We start from the raw sequence: 17,517 nt of genomic DNA on the forward strand, positions 1-17,517 counted from the left end.
AAACTGCACAACATTTTAGTTAATCTTAATACAATTCTGTAATTTATAGTATTTTGTATATCTAAAAAGGAATTTATCAGGTATAACATTTAAAATTAACTAAAAAATTGATTGGCTTTAATTTTTATAAAAAATGTACTATATTTAAATACAAAACTCCAAAAGATATAATTTATCTGGAGAAAAACTAAACCAAACACGTAGCAAAATCGAGAATAAATCACAATAGGGCCGCCCTTCGCACGAAGCTATCAATTCTGTAAAGTCAGAGAACAGAGCGCCGAGATTAATTGAGTTGGATAAATTTCGCCGGGCTAATACGTCTTTGGGAATTAACCCACGATAGATGAGTGGGGGCTAAAACAGCACATACACACACACACGGATTAGGGCAAATTAAGTTGAGTATAAGTAGGGAGCATTTGTTTCACTTAAATTTCCTTAAAGCGAAATTAATTTCACTTGGCCGACTATTGATTTGATTTTGGAAATATTCGCAAGAGATACCAGACACGAATGGGTTAAGCTGACCGTGACTGCATGGCTGTGGGTCATTTCTCATGGCGGTCGGCTGAGGGTTAATGATGCAGAAGAATATTGCCCTTGAATGAACCAAAACGTCAAAACCGGAATAAAAAAAAAACGAAATAAGCGCAGAATGGTATGTAAGCGGGTTAAGGCCGAGATGAATGTGTTTCTGGCTCTGGGAGTTAGACGTAAAGAAATGGTTCTCCATGGCTTAAATACTTGCCATGATGTAGCATTTATGGGTAGTCCCCAGTCCTCAAACTCACACATGCTTCTTCACAATATAATTGCCAGTTCCTGCCAGTCGAACACAAAATAAAAGTTAAAGCATACTTTTCTAAGCTGGTCAAATGTGTAAAAAAAAAGCTTTTTATAAAAATACGGTTGCGAGCGAAATAATAGCACCTCTTAGATGTTGCCATAAAGCTAATCTTGCCATAAACAAATCCTTGAAGATTATTTCAAATGATTTTTTTATTTTTATTAAGTTTTGTGAGTTTGTAGTTAATGAAAATTTAAAATATAGGGAATATAGGGAATTGACAGTTGAACACAAAACAGAAAAAGCATTTCATAAAAACACAATTGCGAACGAAATAATAATAAAACGAAAACGGTTTCAAAAAAATTAACCATAAAAAAATGAAATTTAAGAATTCGAAATGATAGCAAATTGATAAATGTTGCCAAAGAGATAAAATTAAAAAAAATTAAATTCCAGAATTAATATATAATGTTGCTTAAAAAAAAATAAACTTAAATAAAGAAAATTCCAGAATATGAATTCTTGGAGATTACAAATCATATTTTAAATATATTTTCAATGATCTTTTTGTTTCTTATAAGTTGTGTAAATTTTTATTTAATGACACTTTGATAACTAGCGAATTTATATTGACAAACTTAGTTAGACATAACAATTGCTATATTTTTATATATTGGACGTGGATAGATATTTTTTTTTTACCCATATCTAGTGCTATTATTTCGTACGCATATGTTATATGTGTGCCATATATGTGTACACACACGCATTTGGCAAGAGGGTAGCTGTGTGTGTGTCTGTGTTTGGTAAAAACAAACAATAGTAAAACTGATTAAGTCGGGGAAAACCACATCAAGCTAAACGATGATGAAGAAAAGACCAAAAGATTACGAACGTTGAATGTTGAACGCCGAGCACAAAAGGGAGAGACAAATGGTTGAAAGGGGAGAAAGTAGAAAGGAGAAAGAGGGGAGAAAGGAGATGGAGATGAAGAAGGACATGTGGGGAAAGTTAACTTGATGCGGGCCAAGGATATACAAACACACATGGTCACTGGAGATGAAAACGAGGTCCAAAGAATAAAAGAGTACAACAAGAGGATTCTACCACATATCGAATAATTGAAAGGATATACACATATATATATATATATAGAAAAGAGTGGGGTCTGCTGCGACAATTTGTAAGATATGATAGTAATGCTACACAGCTTTTTTGCCTCTCTCTCCCTTTTTGCCCCCTTTTTCTTTTCTTCCATTTTTTTTTTCATTTTTTCTCCAACAATGACAGCAAAATTAGTCATTGTCCTCGGCTTCAGCTCCTGATATTTGCATATATGTGAAAGAGAGAGTCTATCTCTGTGCCTATGTGTGTGTTTTGCTAGTCCTGACAATTATGTACAATTTACTTTGCATAACACTCGAAAACAGAGGTTTAAAAGCCATCCCAGGAACGAAGACCTGGCCAAAGCCAACTAGTTAGCATATTTGTTGTTCAGTCCCCCCAAGTGGCTTTGGACCCAAGGAATTCTCACAGGACGAAAAGAAAAAACAGGAAAAAAAAGGAATAGTAGAGAGACAAAAAAGGAAACAGAAACTAGAAAAAAAATTAAGGCAAGGCAGCATCAAAAAAAAAATAACAAAGTTGCCCAACAATCTAAACAAAAGTAATAAGTTTTGAGTGAACCCACCGCACATAGAAGGCAGAATTTTAAACTCTGTGCTCTCTAACTAAACCAAAAAAAAAAAAACTTCAATAACGACATCCTTTTTCTCCAAATAAAATAAAGAATCTGTATGTTATAGTAGTTCTGGATTTAACCTTACTAGTACTCTTCGGACACCACACGTGTGCGATTGTGTTGAGTGGTTTCGCAGCTGCAAAAAGTTGGGAATTATTAGAGCCGGGCTTAACAATACAGAGAGAGAAAAAACAGGTGACAAATTGGTGGCTAATGTGTGTGACAGAGATAAAGAGAGAGAGAGAGAGAGGGTGGAGTTTTTTCTAGGTGGAATGTAGTGCGCTATGAAAAAGAAACGATTCGGGTGATTTACCTAAAAAAAAGGTGGGTGGGTGCAAGTTCTTGTCCAGTGAGTGAGAAAAATGGAATTCTAATAAAAAAAACAAAGCAAGTGCAGAAAGGTGGAAAATATACATGTGGTGACCACTTCTCTGAGGAAATATGGCTAAATATATCTGTTCTTCGGTTATTAGGGGTGAAAAACCACCTTCATATGATCGTGATATATGCTATAATATCATTGAGTTGAATCAAGGTATAAACTATAACCTTTCTATGGTGAAAAAGTGCAAGCCGAAGGACCAAATGTGAGAACCTGAAGTGAAGGGTGGTGGGAAAAGAACAGGTAAACAGTGAGAACAGGCAGGTGAGAAAACAAAAATCTGAAAATGTAATCATGTTCGAAAAATGCTGTGCAAATTCTTTTTTTTTTTGACAATCTTGTACTATATATGTTTTTAGAAAAATTCTTTTTTTTTTTTTTGTGTCGGTTTTTGCTTCTTGGTTTAGGTTCCATTTCGTTTTCTTGTTTGAGTTTCAGTTTGTTGGCTTATGGTTTTTTTTTTTTTTTCTTACTTTTTGCTAACCTTGTGTGGGGTGTTTCGCTTTGGGCAATTTTGTGATTTTGGTTGCATTTGGTGAGCTGAATTTGAAAACTGATTTTGCTTTTATTTCGATTTGATTTTTCTTCGATATTTTGATTGGTGATTTTTGTTTTTGATTTGGCGGTTTTCGATTTTGATTGGTTTTGGATTAGATTTTGGTATTTTTTTTTTTTTAGTTTTCGATATATATTTAAAATCGATTGGAGTGCAAGATGGTGAAGAAGGGCTGTACAGGTATGATGGCTGAGATATCGAATTGAGTTTGAGTAGTGATCTGATCTGAATTAAAACTTTTCCGATATGCTATAAATGCGCTTAACGCTAACGCACTTGCGTCGCAGTCGCTCGCACTCGATTTCCCTGAAGTCGGCGTGCGAATTGGCGCCCAACGTCGTTTGTCCCGAAATGCTGAGATGATGATGATGATGATGGTGTAGATCCTGTCCAGTTGCAATGTCGTCGATGGCGATGTGATGTATCCTGGCCAACTGCTGTTGATGGTGTTGTTGCTGTCGTGTGGCAGTACAGATATCCGGTTCACTGGTGGCACCTCCCACGTACGAATGCTGCTCCTCCCGATCCTCGTCGTCCTCGTCCTCCTCCTCCTCGTCGTCGTCGTCCTCTTCTTCCTCACCTGGAGAATACTGCTGCTCTTCGGATTCTACAAGATCGTCTAGATTCTCGGCCAGATATTGTATCTGCTCTTCTTCGCACTGCGGACACTGTGATTCTTCGGCTTCCTGTTTGTATTGATTCTTATATTGATTTTGATTTTGATTCGGATTCTGACTTATAATGGCCCTCTTGAGTTCCACAAAGAGTGGTGATGAGGGTTGCAGCTGCAGTGGTGGCACCACCACAGCCGGTTGTCCTGGCTGATCGAAGAGACTGGATGGTATCTCACCGCCAGAGGGTAAAGGTTGACTGGTTATAACCGTTGCTGCTCCCAGGACACTATGATGGTGACCCGAATTGGCTCCCGCCTCGGGATGTATACGATTATCTGAGTTGGTCGACGAGAACTTGGAGAGTAACGATCTTGAGCTGACCTTATTCTTAAGCTGCTGTTGCTGCAGATAGTAAAAGTCTCGGGGTAGGGAATTTGTGGCATGCAATGGATCCTCTGGATCGTAATAGCCCAAGGCGGCGGGACGAAATAGACCGGGAGTGCTCAACGAATGCTGTTGATTTTGATTCGATTGCGATTGGGATTGCGATTGAGATTGTGATTGCGATTCCTGATCGTATGAATCACTTATGACACTGGCCGTGGAGGCGGTGGGCGTGGTCGTGCTGCCCAACGTCGACTGCGAACCGGCGGCAGCGGCCGCGGCGGCGGCGGCGGCAGCGGCAAATTGAGCGCCCAGTAATGGCGTCAATCCGGCTAGAAATTGTTCCTGCTGCTGCTGCTGGCGCTGTTCGTCGAGTTCGCGGCGATAGGCTTCGATTTGATCGCTGGGCGATGGGGTATTACTGTGGATGCAGCCCTGAAAGAAATCCAATGCCTCGTACAGGATGAAACACAGGCCGAGGACGAGGAATGTCTCCATCATAAGCAGCAGCTGGTAGCCATTTAAATGTCTGCCGAGCGAAACGGAACGGTAACGGCAGGGTTGCAATCGATAACGAAACGAAACGAGACGAAACGGAACGGAACGGAACGCAGCGAAACGAAACGCAACGGAACGGAACGGAAGCGAACGCGCTTTACCGAGCAATAACGGAACGGAAAAAACCTTTTCTACTCGTTTTCAATTTCGTCTCTTGGCTTTCACTTTATTTTCAACACTTTGGCACTTCATTTTCCCTCATTTGGCTTCTCTTTTGTATCAGTTTTTTCTATTTTTTTTTTTGTCTAAGGGTTTTACGCTTTATCCTTGGCTGAAATTGAAATTGAAACCGAAGCGTTTCCTTTGTTATTCAATGCAAATTAATTTCGAATTTGTTTGTCGTTTGTTCTTACGGCTTTCTTTCGGCCTCTGCGCACTTTTCGTTTGCATAAATTAAATACGTTACTTAAATACATATATATATATTTTTATCGTTTTTTGATTGCTTTAAAGATTTTTCATGTGCTTTTGTTGTAATTTAAGGAACGGGCAGGCAAACGCACATACATTGACACATACACATACCAGTACATTTACGTTTATATGTATATATAGGAAAAACTGTATATAGAGTATATACTATATATGATTATTTACAGCAGATCTGGCCAGCAGCTAAGCAGATAGTGGACCAAAGTTATAGCCTTGTTTTTAATGCTTATTGTGCTCTGTGTGTGTGTGTGTTTGTGAAAAAGTTTGCAATGGCTTTTTTTTTGGCATCGGTGTGCGTGTGCTGAAATTTCGAATTCATAAAAGAGACATAAAACTCGAGACCCCCAAGGGATTGTCGATTCCATAGAACAGCTCGTAAAGCCCACGAAAATAAAAGCCAACAACTTTTTAAACAAAATGATAAGGGACGGCAAAAAATGTGAGGAATACTCAAAGGAACAAATATTCTATCAAAATAAGAAAAAACTTCCTTTTCAAAAGCATTTGTCTGAAAAATTCGGTGAACTATTGCGAATAACCAATGGTACTCAGTTTAATCGATAAGTTTACCCATAAGAGCCTATTCAAACTGTCTGCCAACTGAATGTGAATATTTGTGAATTATTTTACGGAACAACTCAAACTCATTCCTTATTCATGGTGAATTTAGAGTTTGAAGTAAGATGAAATATGCTTGTTTATGCATTGAACATTTTGCACTATTTGTGCATGGATAATGTTGGGTTTTTTCCCAGATCTCTTTTACTTCTTCTCTGTAAAACAATAGTTTGCATTCGAGATTTTGTTGCACTTTTTATGGTCAAAGCAGCAAATAAATTTGCCTGACATTTTCTTTTATTTACTGGCTCAGCAGGCCAATGGTATTCGGACTATTGGATTGTGTGTCGCTCCCATTCGATTGTTTTATACAATTGGTGAAATATATTTTGAAATATTTCGCATATTTGATAAACTGACAGCCATGAAATTTGAATGGACTTAAACTCCATTGTAAGCCACTTTATGGGGGGGGTGGTAAATAGTTCCCTTTTTTCATTTTTGGTGTTAAACTTTCAATTGAACGGATTTAACATGACTTCGATGAATATTTACAATCATTTAACAGACATCAAAGTCATGATGACCATAAAAATCAACGGAAAAAATACGAATAATAATCATAAAAGCATTTTCGTGTGGTTTTACACAACTAACCCTTTTTTTTCAGCCACACAGTGGGGCAATGATGCGGAAAAGGCTAAACCGAAGTCAGGGTCGAGATCTCCACTTTTTTTTTTTGATAACCCCACAGTAATAAACCGTGGCCAATCCCCAAGCTAAGAAAAAAACACCCGAGTTCCCATCAAAATGCACAACGTGTCGTTATTTATGCCCAACCCCCCTTCTCAAATCCTCTTTCTAACCACTTCGGCTTAACCCTTAGCATGACAAAGCGGGCCTTGGGACCCGAATGGACCCCCAAAGCGGAGGACAAAACACAGAGGAGAATGCCTAAGCCGCGAAACGAATTGAGGAGGCCAAAACAGGATATAAAAAATAAAAGAGTTTATTTAAGGCATCGCACGGGAAGAAATTACTTTTCTCTAGATTTTCCATTATATTTAAAGCCAAAAAAAAAGTGTTCATATTTTTCCTAAACAAATCTAAACAAAAAACAATGTTTTAAAATTTTATTGTATGTATTATTACATTTTTTTAAATGTGAAAATTTGTTAAGCTTTGTTTTAAATAAAACCCATAATGGGATTACGGCATTATGCAAAAACAAATCAGCTGATTGAAAAATGTAAAGCATCTAGCTTTCCAAAAAAAAACTTTTAATCAAATCAAATTAATTCTCAACTTGTACACATTTAATTTCTCATGAGTGCCTTAAAGTTTTGGTACATCAGTTGACAAATTAAAAGCTCAACATACAACAGTAAGTCACACAACTAATGAATGCCCCGAATAAATTAAGGATGGCAGACTGAGATTATGCAACTCAAACCGAAAATTCTCATTCGGCTCAATTTGCTGAAAAAGTTTTTCGCCCGATTTGTTTTGATTTCTGATGTCGAGGCACTCTCTAATTAAATTTTTAATGTGTGCGACGGGGGAAAAAGGAAAAAACTTTTCCGGCTGCTGCTGCTGCTGCTGCTCGGAAAACTTCAAACAAATTTCAAGTAATTGCACATTGAAATTGACAGAGACAGCAAGACAGACAGAGAGAGTGGGAGAGAAAGGGAGATGGCTGCAAAAGGTTAAAAAGAGACGGGGCGCAAAACTGCAGTCTGTGGGCCAAGTTAAGGGCACATTGTTATGCCCATGTTCAACTTTACATGGCCCATAGTCTGTATAAAGTTAGTCCACGGACAATAAAAACAACAAGATGCTAACGAGGGACACACAAAGAGTTATATATTTGATATACATATATGTATATAAAGAGCGAAAGAGATGCCTATAGGGCGAAAGAAAGAGATGGCTAGAGAAGGAGTGGAGCCTGAACGTGTACAGCTTAAAATTGTTATCAACAATTTAATCATTGAAAACCATTAAAACAGCAAACAACAAGAACTTTTTCTACACCCCCTTGATTTTTCCCCGTGATTTTTCCAACCGTTTTTCCTTAGTTTTTCCTTTTGCCCCTGTATTTTTTGTTGTTGAAGTTGTTGCTTTAATTGCTATACACAATGCAGCTGTGATTATGGTCACCAGAAGTGAAAAGGCGAGACGGCAAAAATGAAAAGTGAAAGAAAGAGATGGGGACACGACGAGATCCAATCATTTCATTTCGCTACTTTTCATATTCATTGTTTTTTTTTCCCCCCTTTTTTATTTTGATATTTATAAAATTAAATTTCACCCTATGTGCAATATGTCCAACCATCTTTTTTTGTGCACTTACGTGGCCTTTAATTAGAAACAGAAAGAGACTGAGAGTTGGTCGGAAAGGGGATGCCATTACATCTGCGTCAGTCATTTGTTTTCGTCACACACGAGTTCATGTCATGGTCAACACATGCAAGACAACACACAAAATGAAAATGCGGAAAAGCCCACAATTCAAGAAAGTCGCACTGTAAATTCTCTGAGGGAAAATTGCAAATATTTTTACAGACTGTTTATAGACTGCCACAATGTCGGTTGGGTCTCTACGAACTAGGTTCACATGGCACTTTTTAAGTCATTCAACTACTTGATTATTTTGTGATTCAATTTCATCGCCTGAAGAGTATGGAATAAAAGTGTGAGTACTTGCATCCCTTTTCACAAGTTCGACAATAAATATAAGTCCTTTTAGTCATTAATAACATAACCATCTAAATTTTAGACTTTAAAGGCATATTCCACATGTATTAACCAATAAATTTAACAATTTGTATACCAAACTGAGGTATTCAGTTTATTGTTATGTATTAATTATGAAATACCCAAAAATTTACTAGTAAAATTGCCAACAAATAAAAAAAAAACAATTTTACTCAAAAATTATATGAATAGTAAATTGCAAAAGATAAAAAGTGTTGTAAAATTTTTACCACAATGAATTTTACCAAAAATTTGTTGCCAAATTTAAACCAATTTGAGTAGGCTACGATTTTTTGACGTCGTCAAAATGTGTTAGATGATTTGTTTCACCATTTCATTCAGTTGAAATCCAGCTACGAAGTCGGAGACATTCAATTTTCGAAAGAAAGAAAAAACAAAATAATAAATAAAACCCAAAATAATAACCAATCGAGATGGAGGAATACATTTCCATAACCATAGAACGCCCAGAGGGTCAGTGGTCGTTCCCCATTCACATAAGACAGCCCCTGAAGCACCTGATGGCCAACTATGCTGAGACTAACGGACTCGATCTTGACGACTTGGAGTTCTATGCCTACGAGGGACGCAGACTGGAGACATTCGATACGGCCCTACTTTCGGGACTCCGCGATGGGGAGATAATAACCGCCCACTATATCAGAGATGAAGGCCTATAAAAGGGGCCATATTTTGGATAACAAAGCAAGAATAAATATTTAATCCAATATTTTGTATTTTACTTTTTCTTTTAATCTTGTGGATTTTATGCTAGCCTGTGGACTTTTTCCCATTGAAGGTTATACATACATATATTTCAACGGCAACTGTCACACGCTGCTGGAATTCAGCTAGAGCAGTTTTCTTCTTGGCTGCTGGCTGCACTTTATTGTGTGGCCAAAAGGTGGAGGGGGGGGTTTGGAAAATGGGGGGATGGGGTAGGGTGGTCGGAAAAGTGCTGGTAGCAAAAGTAAACCAACATAAGTGTTGCGTCGTTCGTTCGTTTTATTGTTGTGTGTGCTGTGTGGAAACCGGATGCAGGACATGGACCGAACTCGGACCCCGGCAGGTCATATGTTAACTAACCTCTTTTCGGAACCCAACCTCTTTTTTTTCTGTTTTTTTTTTCTTTTTGTCCTTGTGCCTGCCCTGTGCAGCATAAATTTTTAAAAAGCTTGCCACTGCGGCTTGTCAACTGCAGCAACCTTGCCCTTGTTGCTTGCCACGCCCCCCTCCCCACAAAAAAAAAAAAAAGAGGACCTGCAATTGTGACAATTTTAAAACAATTACATACAGACAACAAACTCAATGAGGAGCATACAAGCATATGTACATATTTTGACCAGACTGAAAAGCAGAACACTACTTCCAGTGGCCGAGTTAACAATTTGTGCAATCCGCATTTATGAGCTGACCGCAAAAACCAATGGAAACATGAGATCATTATGCCACGCACTCTGCGGTCGACATCATGAATACCTATCTACCATGTCTCTGTTAAGGGGCGTAAGTCAATTAACTCAATCGAAATTACCAAAAGAAAAACGAACTGAATTAACCCATTGATAAATATCGCTTTGTGGGGCAAAATTTCGGAATTCTGGAAATCATAATCAATTTAAATTGCTAAAACAAAAATAATATATAATTTTTATAGTAGTTATAGTAGGCTATGACTTTTTAATCTTGTCAAGTTGTTTTAGGCGATTTGTATGGTCATATTTATTCAGTTGTAACCCAGCAACAAAGTTGGAAAGACATTACATTTTTGAGAAATAAAACTAAAATAATATCCATACAAAATGGAAAATTTCATTTGGGTAAATCTAAAACACGGAGATGCGGAATGGAGGTTTCCCCTTAACGTAAAGCAGCCCCTCAAGCAAATGATGAACCTGTTTGCCAACGTACATGGATACAATTCGAATGAGTTGGAGTTTTACCAAGAAGACGGAGTGAAGTTAGAGACAATCTATACGGGCGAAATGGTGAATATACACGATGGGCAGACAATAATCGTCAAAGATAAGCCCCAGTAAAAGGGTTCACTTTTTCGATACGATGTGGAAGAAGGACTGAAGCCTGGACACATTTGAAGCGGAACATCTAGGAGGAGTAAGCGATTGAGGATAACGATATTCAATCAGTTCAACAAAAAACCAGCACATTTAACACATTAAAACGTTTCCAAAAACTTCTAAATAAACAGAGAATGCGCCTAAAATTTGCACATGTTTTTACACCTTTTTTAATCTTATTTTTAATGATAAATTACAAAATATAAATAAGTATTAAAAAACAAATTAATTTCAAAAGGTTGTCAAATCAGTAAAGGTTTACAACTTATGTCTAAGAAAAGAGCACAGTCCTTTGAAAGAATTCCATATTTTGTTGCATACTTTTGACACCTTTATAAGTAATTTCAATTACTTCAATAATTTGGTAGATTTATAAAATATAAATAAGCCCATATGATGTATAGAAATGATATGTGGCATTCTCTGCGGATCTTTAATCTTGAGACTCCCCGAAGACCAGCCCACGAAAACAACCCGAAACCACTTTCAATCCAGCACTTCTCTAGCCATCTGCATATCCGTGGTGCAAACTTTTGAAGTTTGTTTTCGTTCAATTTGCTGAGCAAACAACTGAACCATTAAGAACATCTTCAGCGGCAGACGAGCGAGTTCATCTGGAAGTGGAAGTGGAAGCGGATGTGGATGAGGAAGTGGATGAGGAAGTGGAAGTGGAAGTAGAAGTAGAAGCCTGCGGCTGTGGAAGATTTGCAAAATGTGGTCGTCGTGGCGGGAGTTGCGAAATAATTAACCAAAGAATTAAAGCCGTCCCAAGGGAAAAAGCTTCAAGTCCAACGCATTTTTTTTTTTTTTTGTATGGCTGTTGCACTTAACCAACTCTCTTTTGTGTACCATCATATTATATCCTTTTGCATTCAAATTCCTTTCCATGCTATTTTTAATATGCAAAGTATGCATATATGGATTTTATTTTATTTCCTATAGCCCCGGCGCACATGATGTTTGCTTTCAGTTTCGCATCGCATCGAAGAATGCCTTTTGTGAGAGGCCTGATGGCCGTCTGGATCCCTTGTATTGACTCTCCTTTCTCCGCTTTCCACTTTTTCCCTTCAGATGGTCATTAAAAATATGAAATTTCATGGGGGTACACACTCACACCCAGTACGGGCACACCACTCAATGGAACACTTAAATGAATTACAGTTCTCAGCTGGGTTTTTGCATTTTTCTCGTTTTTTTTTTTTTTTTTTATTCATCGAAATCTGTTCGAATTGAATGGGAATGGGGAAAAAAGAAAGAAAGATGGTAGGAGATTGGAATATGTTTTCGACCGATTTATGGGTGGCTATAATCCCGGGGAGCGGCAAACCGACATTGGACCTCGGCACTCCTCGTTTGCATTCTGCTTTTCACTGCCATTTTGCTGGAAATCTGGCTTTTACTGAGAGCCTCATATATATATTTTTTTTTCAACCATCTGATGGGCTTATTTTATCCATTAGTTTTGAAATAATTATAAAAAGCGAAATTAATTGAAATTCCTTGAACAACATCGAAATATTGAAATTTTCAATAAAGCATAGGTGCGAACTATATTATATATTCATCGACTAGTTATCGTTCATTAATCTACGATGTTAGGATGTAATCAAGTTATATCGATAAAAAAAAGGCTTAATAAAACCAATTTATCGATGGCATTTTATCGGACAAATAATAGTTCAAAGCAATCCAATTACCACTTTCTCCTTCCCAATTGCCAGCACACAAACCTATCGATGATAAGCACCAGGAAATCCCATTGGGTATCTGTCACAAAACAACAATAATGGAATGAATTTGAACTCCCCCATGACCACGCCCCCTCCGGAGACACACACACACACACACACAAACACCTTTCAATGTCAGATGGCTGGGATGTTGGCTGCATTATTTGACGGCCATTGAAAAAGTTTGCCACAAATGAAATGGCCCAAAGGAGCTGTCAAATCTGCTGCGTTATAACATTTACTACGAGTGGGCAGGGGCGTAGAGAGGGGGGGGTTGTTTAGGGGCGGGTCACAAGGGTTAAGGGTAAAAGGCAGTAGTAACACAAAGCGACGAGCAAAAGTTGCACAAAAATTGACAAAACATAAATAAAATATGGCGCAAACAATAAGAAATGTGACATGTGACACAAACAGATGCCAGGTGGAAAATAATTTTTGGGTATGTTGGGAGGGGTGGGAACTCTGTCACAGTGACGTTAATATCGCCCGATAAGTATTGACACAAGTGGTGGAGTGGAAGAGTGCCGACAAATAAACAAACAAGCAAAATGATGAAAGAGCGACTGGCGATGGCAGGGTTGCCATCGTTATATAAGAGCAAGCCAACTGCCAGAGTTGCCATCGTTATATGTGTATACATACACATATAATATCCAATTGCCATTTCACAATGATGACGTAATTGATTTTTAAGCAAATACAAATACACTTTGTCAGTAAAAAAAAAAAGAGAAAAGGAGAGGCAACGGAAATACAGAACAAAATAAGAAAAGATTTCCAAATAAATAAAGCGAAACGTGCAAACATCGATGACGACGAGTGCTTGTTCAAAACCTTAGCCTAAAACCCCTCCAAAAAAAAGGATAAAAAAGGGTGGAAAAAGGCAGTAGACGAAAACCCCTAGTATATCAAGTAAAAGCAAAGAAAACGAAGCTGTGGGTTGGGGGGGGGGGGGGGGAATGCTCCTCCAAAGGGGGAGCTACAGGCCCCCAGAAACGTGCCACGACTGCAGGTGAAAACCCTGATGTACGTGTGTGTGCAGCCACTTTTGAGGGCTTGCACAACGGGCACGACTTTTCTTTATTTACACTTGCTCCTTACATCAACACACACACACTTAGTCGCAATAAAGATGCCGAAAAAAGAGAAGAGTCCACACTTGAAAAAAGTTATATAAAATACAGCCATTACCAATGAATTTTGGGTTTAAGGTAGTCCAAAACCTTTATTTTATTTACTAAAACGGTTAAATTGGTTTCTATACATAGTTTTATAACAGCATATAACCCTAAGACTACAAATAATGATATTCTTTTGTTTACCATTTTAATTTAAATAGTTTTAGTGATTTCACAACTTTTTGAACTATTAAATAAGTATAATTTATACAGTATTAATATATACTTTTATTACTTTTTTTTTTTTTTTTTTTTTTTACTAAAAAACCTTTTTTTCTCGCAGTACTCTAAAATAAAAATCCTGGCAACATCCTTGACAGACAGAATGAGATAGGTGGACTTAAACAGTGATTGCAGCTCTTTATAAAATGCCTTACGCCAACCATAATTCAAACACTTTTCCAACGAAACGAATGAAATTATCTGGAACGGTTCAAGGGTCAAGCCAGAGTCAAAAAAGAACTTTGAACTTGAGTTGGGTCATTTAAACTGAATTTGAATTTAAGTCCTTAACTTTTAAGACAGTTTAAAGCTCTTTGCAAGATGTTGGCATTGGGAAAAAATAATTTCTTTCCCCAATTTTTAAAATACATAGATCAAATAAATAGAATGAAAGATTCATATCATTTTAACTAAACTAGAAATAAACTTTCTATTTTCTGAATATTTTTTAACCCCAACTTTTTCCAACTACAAATTTTCAAAAGCAATACATGTTTCCCAAAAATTTCAGCTCCCTAGAGGCCCAACCACATGCTTATAGCCTAATTGAATTAATTATTTATTATTGCCACGCCATTGCCAAACATGTGTGTAATTGAATATTGAACATTTAAAGCCAAAAAGCTTAAGCCAACAACTTCTGCCTCGAAGCTGTGCTCGTGCATAGCATGCTCTATATATATGTCAAATCATGTATATATATCTAGATACATATATATATATATATATATATACGTGGGTGTATTGTGTACGTGTATGTGCTAGTGCAAAAGCTTAGATTAGTCATTTGCATCTGCCACAACCAAATCCCCACAAGTCCATTTCCCCTCATTAAACACAATAAATCCTCTTTCAAAATGGACTCCATTGATTAGAGTAACAACAATAGCAACTGCTGCAACAATAATGGCACAGCAGGAGCAACAACAACAGCCACGATCTATAAACAATTAGTCGAACAAAAGGTTTATATATTGAATGAAGATGAATTCGCCTGGGTGCCGAGAGGCCTGAAATCAAAATCAAAATTGTTGCAGCCATAAATGGTGTGCTTGAAATACTAATCATTCTGGTGTTAAAGGCTAAAAGCCCAACAACCTTGATTTAATTAAGTTACCAAGATGGGTTGAATTTCGACGATGAGCCGTTTTAGAAGGTCTAAGTTAAATTGTAATCTCGATTTGGGGCTTGTCAATTGATTTTGGTTTGAAGAACTCATCATAATAGGTGGGAAATAAATTGAAAATATGATAGGCATTAGTTTGATCTCTTATTTAATATATAACTTTTATTTTCCGTATCATTAGGAATAAGAGTCTTTTTAAATGGGGCCTATAATATATATATATAAAAATTAAGTTCCTAACCGGGAAAGTTCTTTAAAAATCTCAATTACATTTAATTTAAAAATCTTGTAACAGGAAAAATCTAAAGCTTTTTAAAGATTACATTTTTTTTTAAATTCTTCTAAATTAATTAATTGTTGGTCTCACAATAAAAAAATCTCAAATGGGTCTTAACATTAAAATTCATTAAAAAATAAAATGCCCCAACAGGATACTCAATTACATTTATTTAAAAAATCTGGAAAAAAATTTAGAGCTTTTTAAAGATTACAATTTTAAATTAAAAACCAACACAGCGTATACTTTTAAATTAACTCTTTTTTTTATCTCACAAAAAAGAATTACGAAAATGGGTGAGGCCTAATTGCAAACAAAAAAGGCTATATAAATCTGGTTCGTCAATACTGAAACTGAACATGGAGATAATGATTTTGATGATGATTTCCTTAACACACACACTCACGCAAAACCCCCACACACGCACACAAACACACACTCTGTTGTTGTTGTTGTTGTTGTTATTGCTATTGCTGTTTATGTGCTTGTTTTTATTACAATTGTTATCGCTCTGCTTCTTGTTCATATTCCCCAATTCCATTTTCTGGACTTTTCTTTAGCTCATTTTGTTTCTCCTCTTCTCCTTTTTTTTGTAATATATTTTATTGTTGTTTTTATGCTTCGGCAAACACACGCACACACGCACACTCACAAGCAAGCAATCAAACAAATAAATACACGCACACACTCAAACGTTTCTCGTTTATTAGCATTTGTTTACATTTTCCTTGTATATATATATTTTTTATCTTAATTTTTTCACTATCGCACACAGCAAAGAACAATAAAAAAATATTTGAAAAAAATTTGAAGCAAGGCGAATAAAAAATATTTTCGAATATTTGTTTGAGAACTATAAAAATTGCATTTCATAGCGATTTTTGTAGCACACTTTTTTGGGCGCGCGTTTACGAAGTCGTCGGCGTTTTTAAGTTTTTATCAGGGTTTTTATTTTTTTATATTATATTATATGTATTTATTTTAGAATTGTAATGGGTAGTTTTTGAATGGCTACCTTAATGGGTTAACTCCTTTAACTTTTATCGGCATTTGCCGCTTGTAAGATGTTTGTTTTTATTTTATCTAATATTTTGTGAGGTTATTTTTTGTACATTGACCTAATGTTTTTATTGTATTTTTTATTTTTAGTTTTTTGGTTTGGAATTTTTGGAATATTTTTGGAATATTTTTTGAATATTTTTGGTATTTTTTGGCTGTTGTTGTTGGCTGTTAGTTTTTTTTTTCTTGGCTGTTTGGTATTTTTCTTGCTTTGTTTTGCTTTCAACCGTGCTCGACGACCGCTTTACGCCCGTATTGAAAACAGACTGCGGCGGCCAGCAGCGAGATTTATCCCATGAAGATAAGTGCTGCAGACGAGCGTTCGTTTTGCCGAGCAGAAACGAGCACGCACACTCACGCACCAATAACACTCACACAGATACACACACACACAGAAATACAGAGAGATGGCGGGCCACATTGTGTTGTTGTGCTTTCTGTTCCATTTTCTTTTTGCAAACAGTCAGCATCCGCACTAATACCAATGCCATAGGGAAAGCCGAATGGCATTTGCATCGGAAAATCTCTTCTTCGGCTTTCCATCTCTTGTTTTCTCTCTCACTTTTTCTCTCCTCTCACATCGCCTCTTTGATGTGGTGAAAAGGAAAAGCTTTAGAGACTTGAGCAGGTAAAATCGCTGGAAAATCGCTTTTAAATGAGCATGGCGATCATTTTTTAGCCGGCTTAAGAGCATAGTTCGTTAATTTGTTTGTGTGAAATTTTTGAAAGATATATTGTCACAGTAAAATATAGACAAATCTTTTTTTAATTTAACTTTCATATTAAGAAAACTTTCTCCTTTACTTATAAAAAAATTTATAAGCAATAAAATAAAGTTTTAGTAACATATCTCTTTAGAAATGCTTAATTAAATTGTTCAACAAGTCAGAAAAAAAAACTTTTTATCAAAGAAAATATTATAAAATATAAATAAAATATTTAAAAAAAATTTAAAACATATACAATTTTCTTTATTTTGTTTTCTAGGTAAGTAAAATTTAATTATTCTTTTAAAATTTGAAATTTTTCACTTTGCAATCTAGTTTAAATGAAGCCTTTTTGGAAAATATAA

The 17,517-nt window shown here is 36.4% G+C and overlaps 2 protein-coding genes across 10 annotated transcripts in view; both read right to left on the reverse strand.

The window, feature by feature from the left end:
- The window catches only part of LOC119555898 (neurobeachin), a 193,626-nt gene that overhangs the window by 86,744 nt on the left and 89,365 nt on the right, over positions 1 to 17,517 (reverse strand). Inside the window, exon 1 of one of the 9 annotated variants that reach the window (XM_037867578.1) lies at positions 3,749 to 3,865. The exons of 7 other annotated variants lie outside the window; for them this stretch is intronic. Coding sequence is in view for 1 of the 2 variants with exons in the window: in XM_037867576.1 (XP_037723504.1) it covers positions 3,401 to 3,448 (48 nt within the window). In the remaining variant the exon portion in view is untranslated. Of the gene's footprint in view, positions 1 to 3,400; positions 3,585 to 3,748; positions 3,866 to 17,517 lie in introns of those variants that run through there. One more of the 9 variants, XM_037867576.1, reaches the window with a different exon arrangement.
- On the reverse strand, positions 3,680 to 16,713 carry LOC119555902 (histone H3.v1). The gene is made up of 2 exons (XM_037867592.1): positions 16,402 to 16,713; positions 3,680 to 5,299 (listed from the first exon to the last, which is right to left on the reverse strand). The coding sequence occupies exon 2, from the start codon at positions 4,969 to 4,971 to the stop codon at positions 3,703 to 3,705; it is 1,269 nt and encodes a 422-aa protein (XP_037723520.1). The 5' UTR covers positions 4,972 to 5,299; positions 16,402 to 16,713; the 3' UTR covers positions 3,680 to 3,702.

This window comes from Drosophila subpulchrella, chromosome X (genome assembly GCF_014743375.2).
Source record: "Drosophila subpulchrella strain 33 F10 #4 breed RU33 chromosome X, RU_Dsub_v1.1 Primary Assembly, whole genome shotgun sequence".
NCBI lineage: Eukaryota > Metazoa > Arthropoda > Insecta > Diptera > Drosophilidae > Drosophila > Drosophila subpulchrella.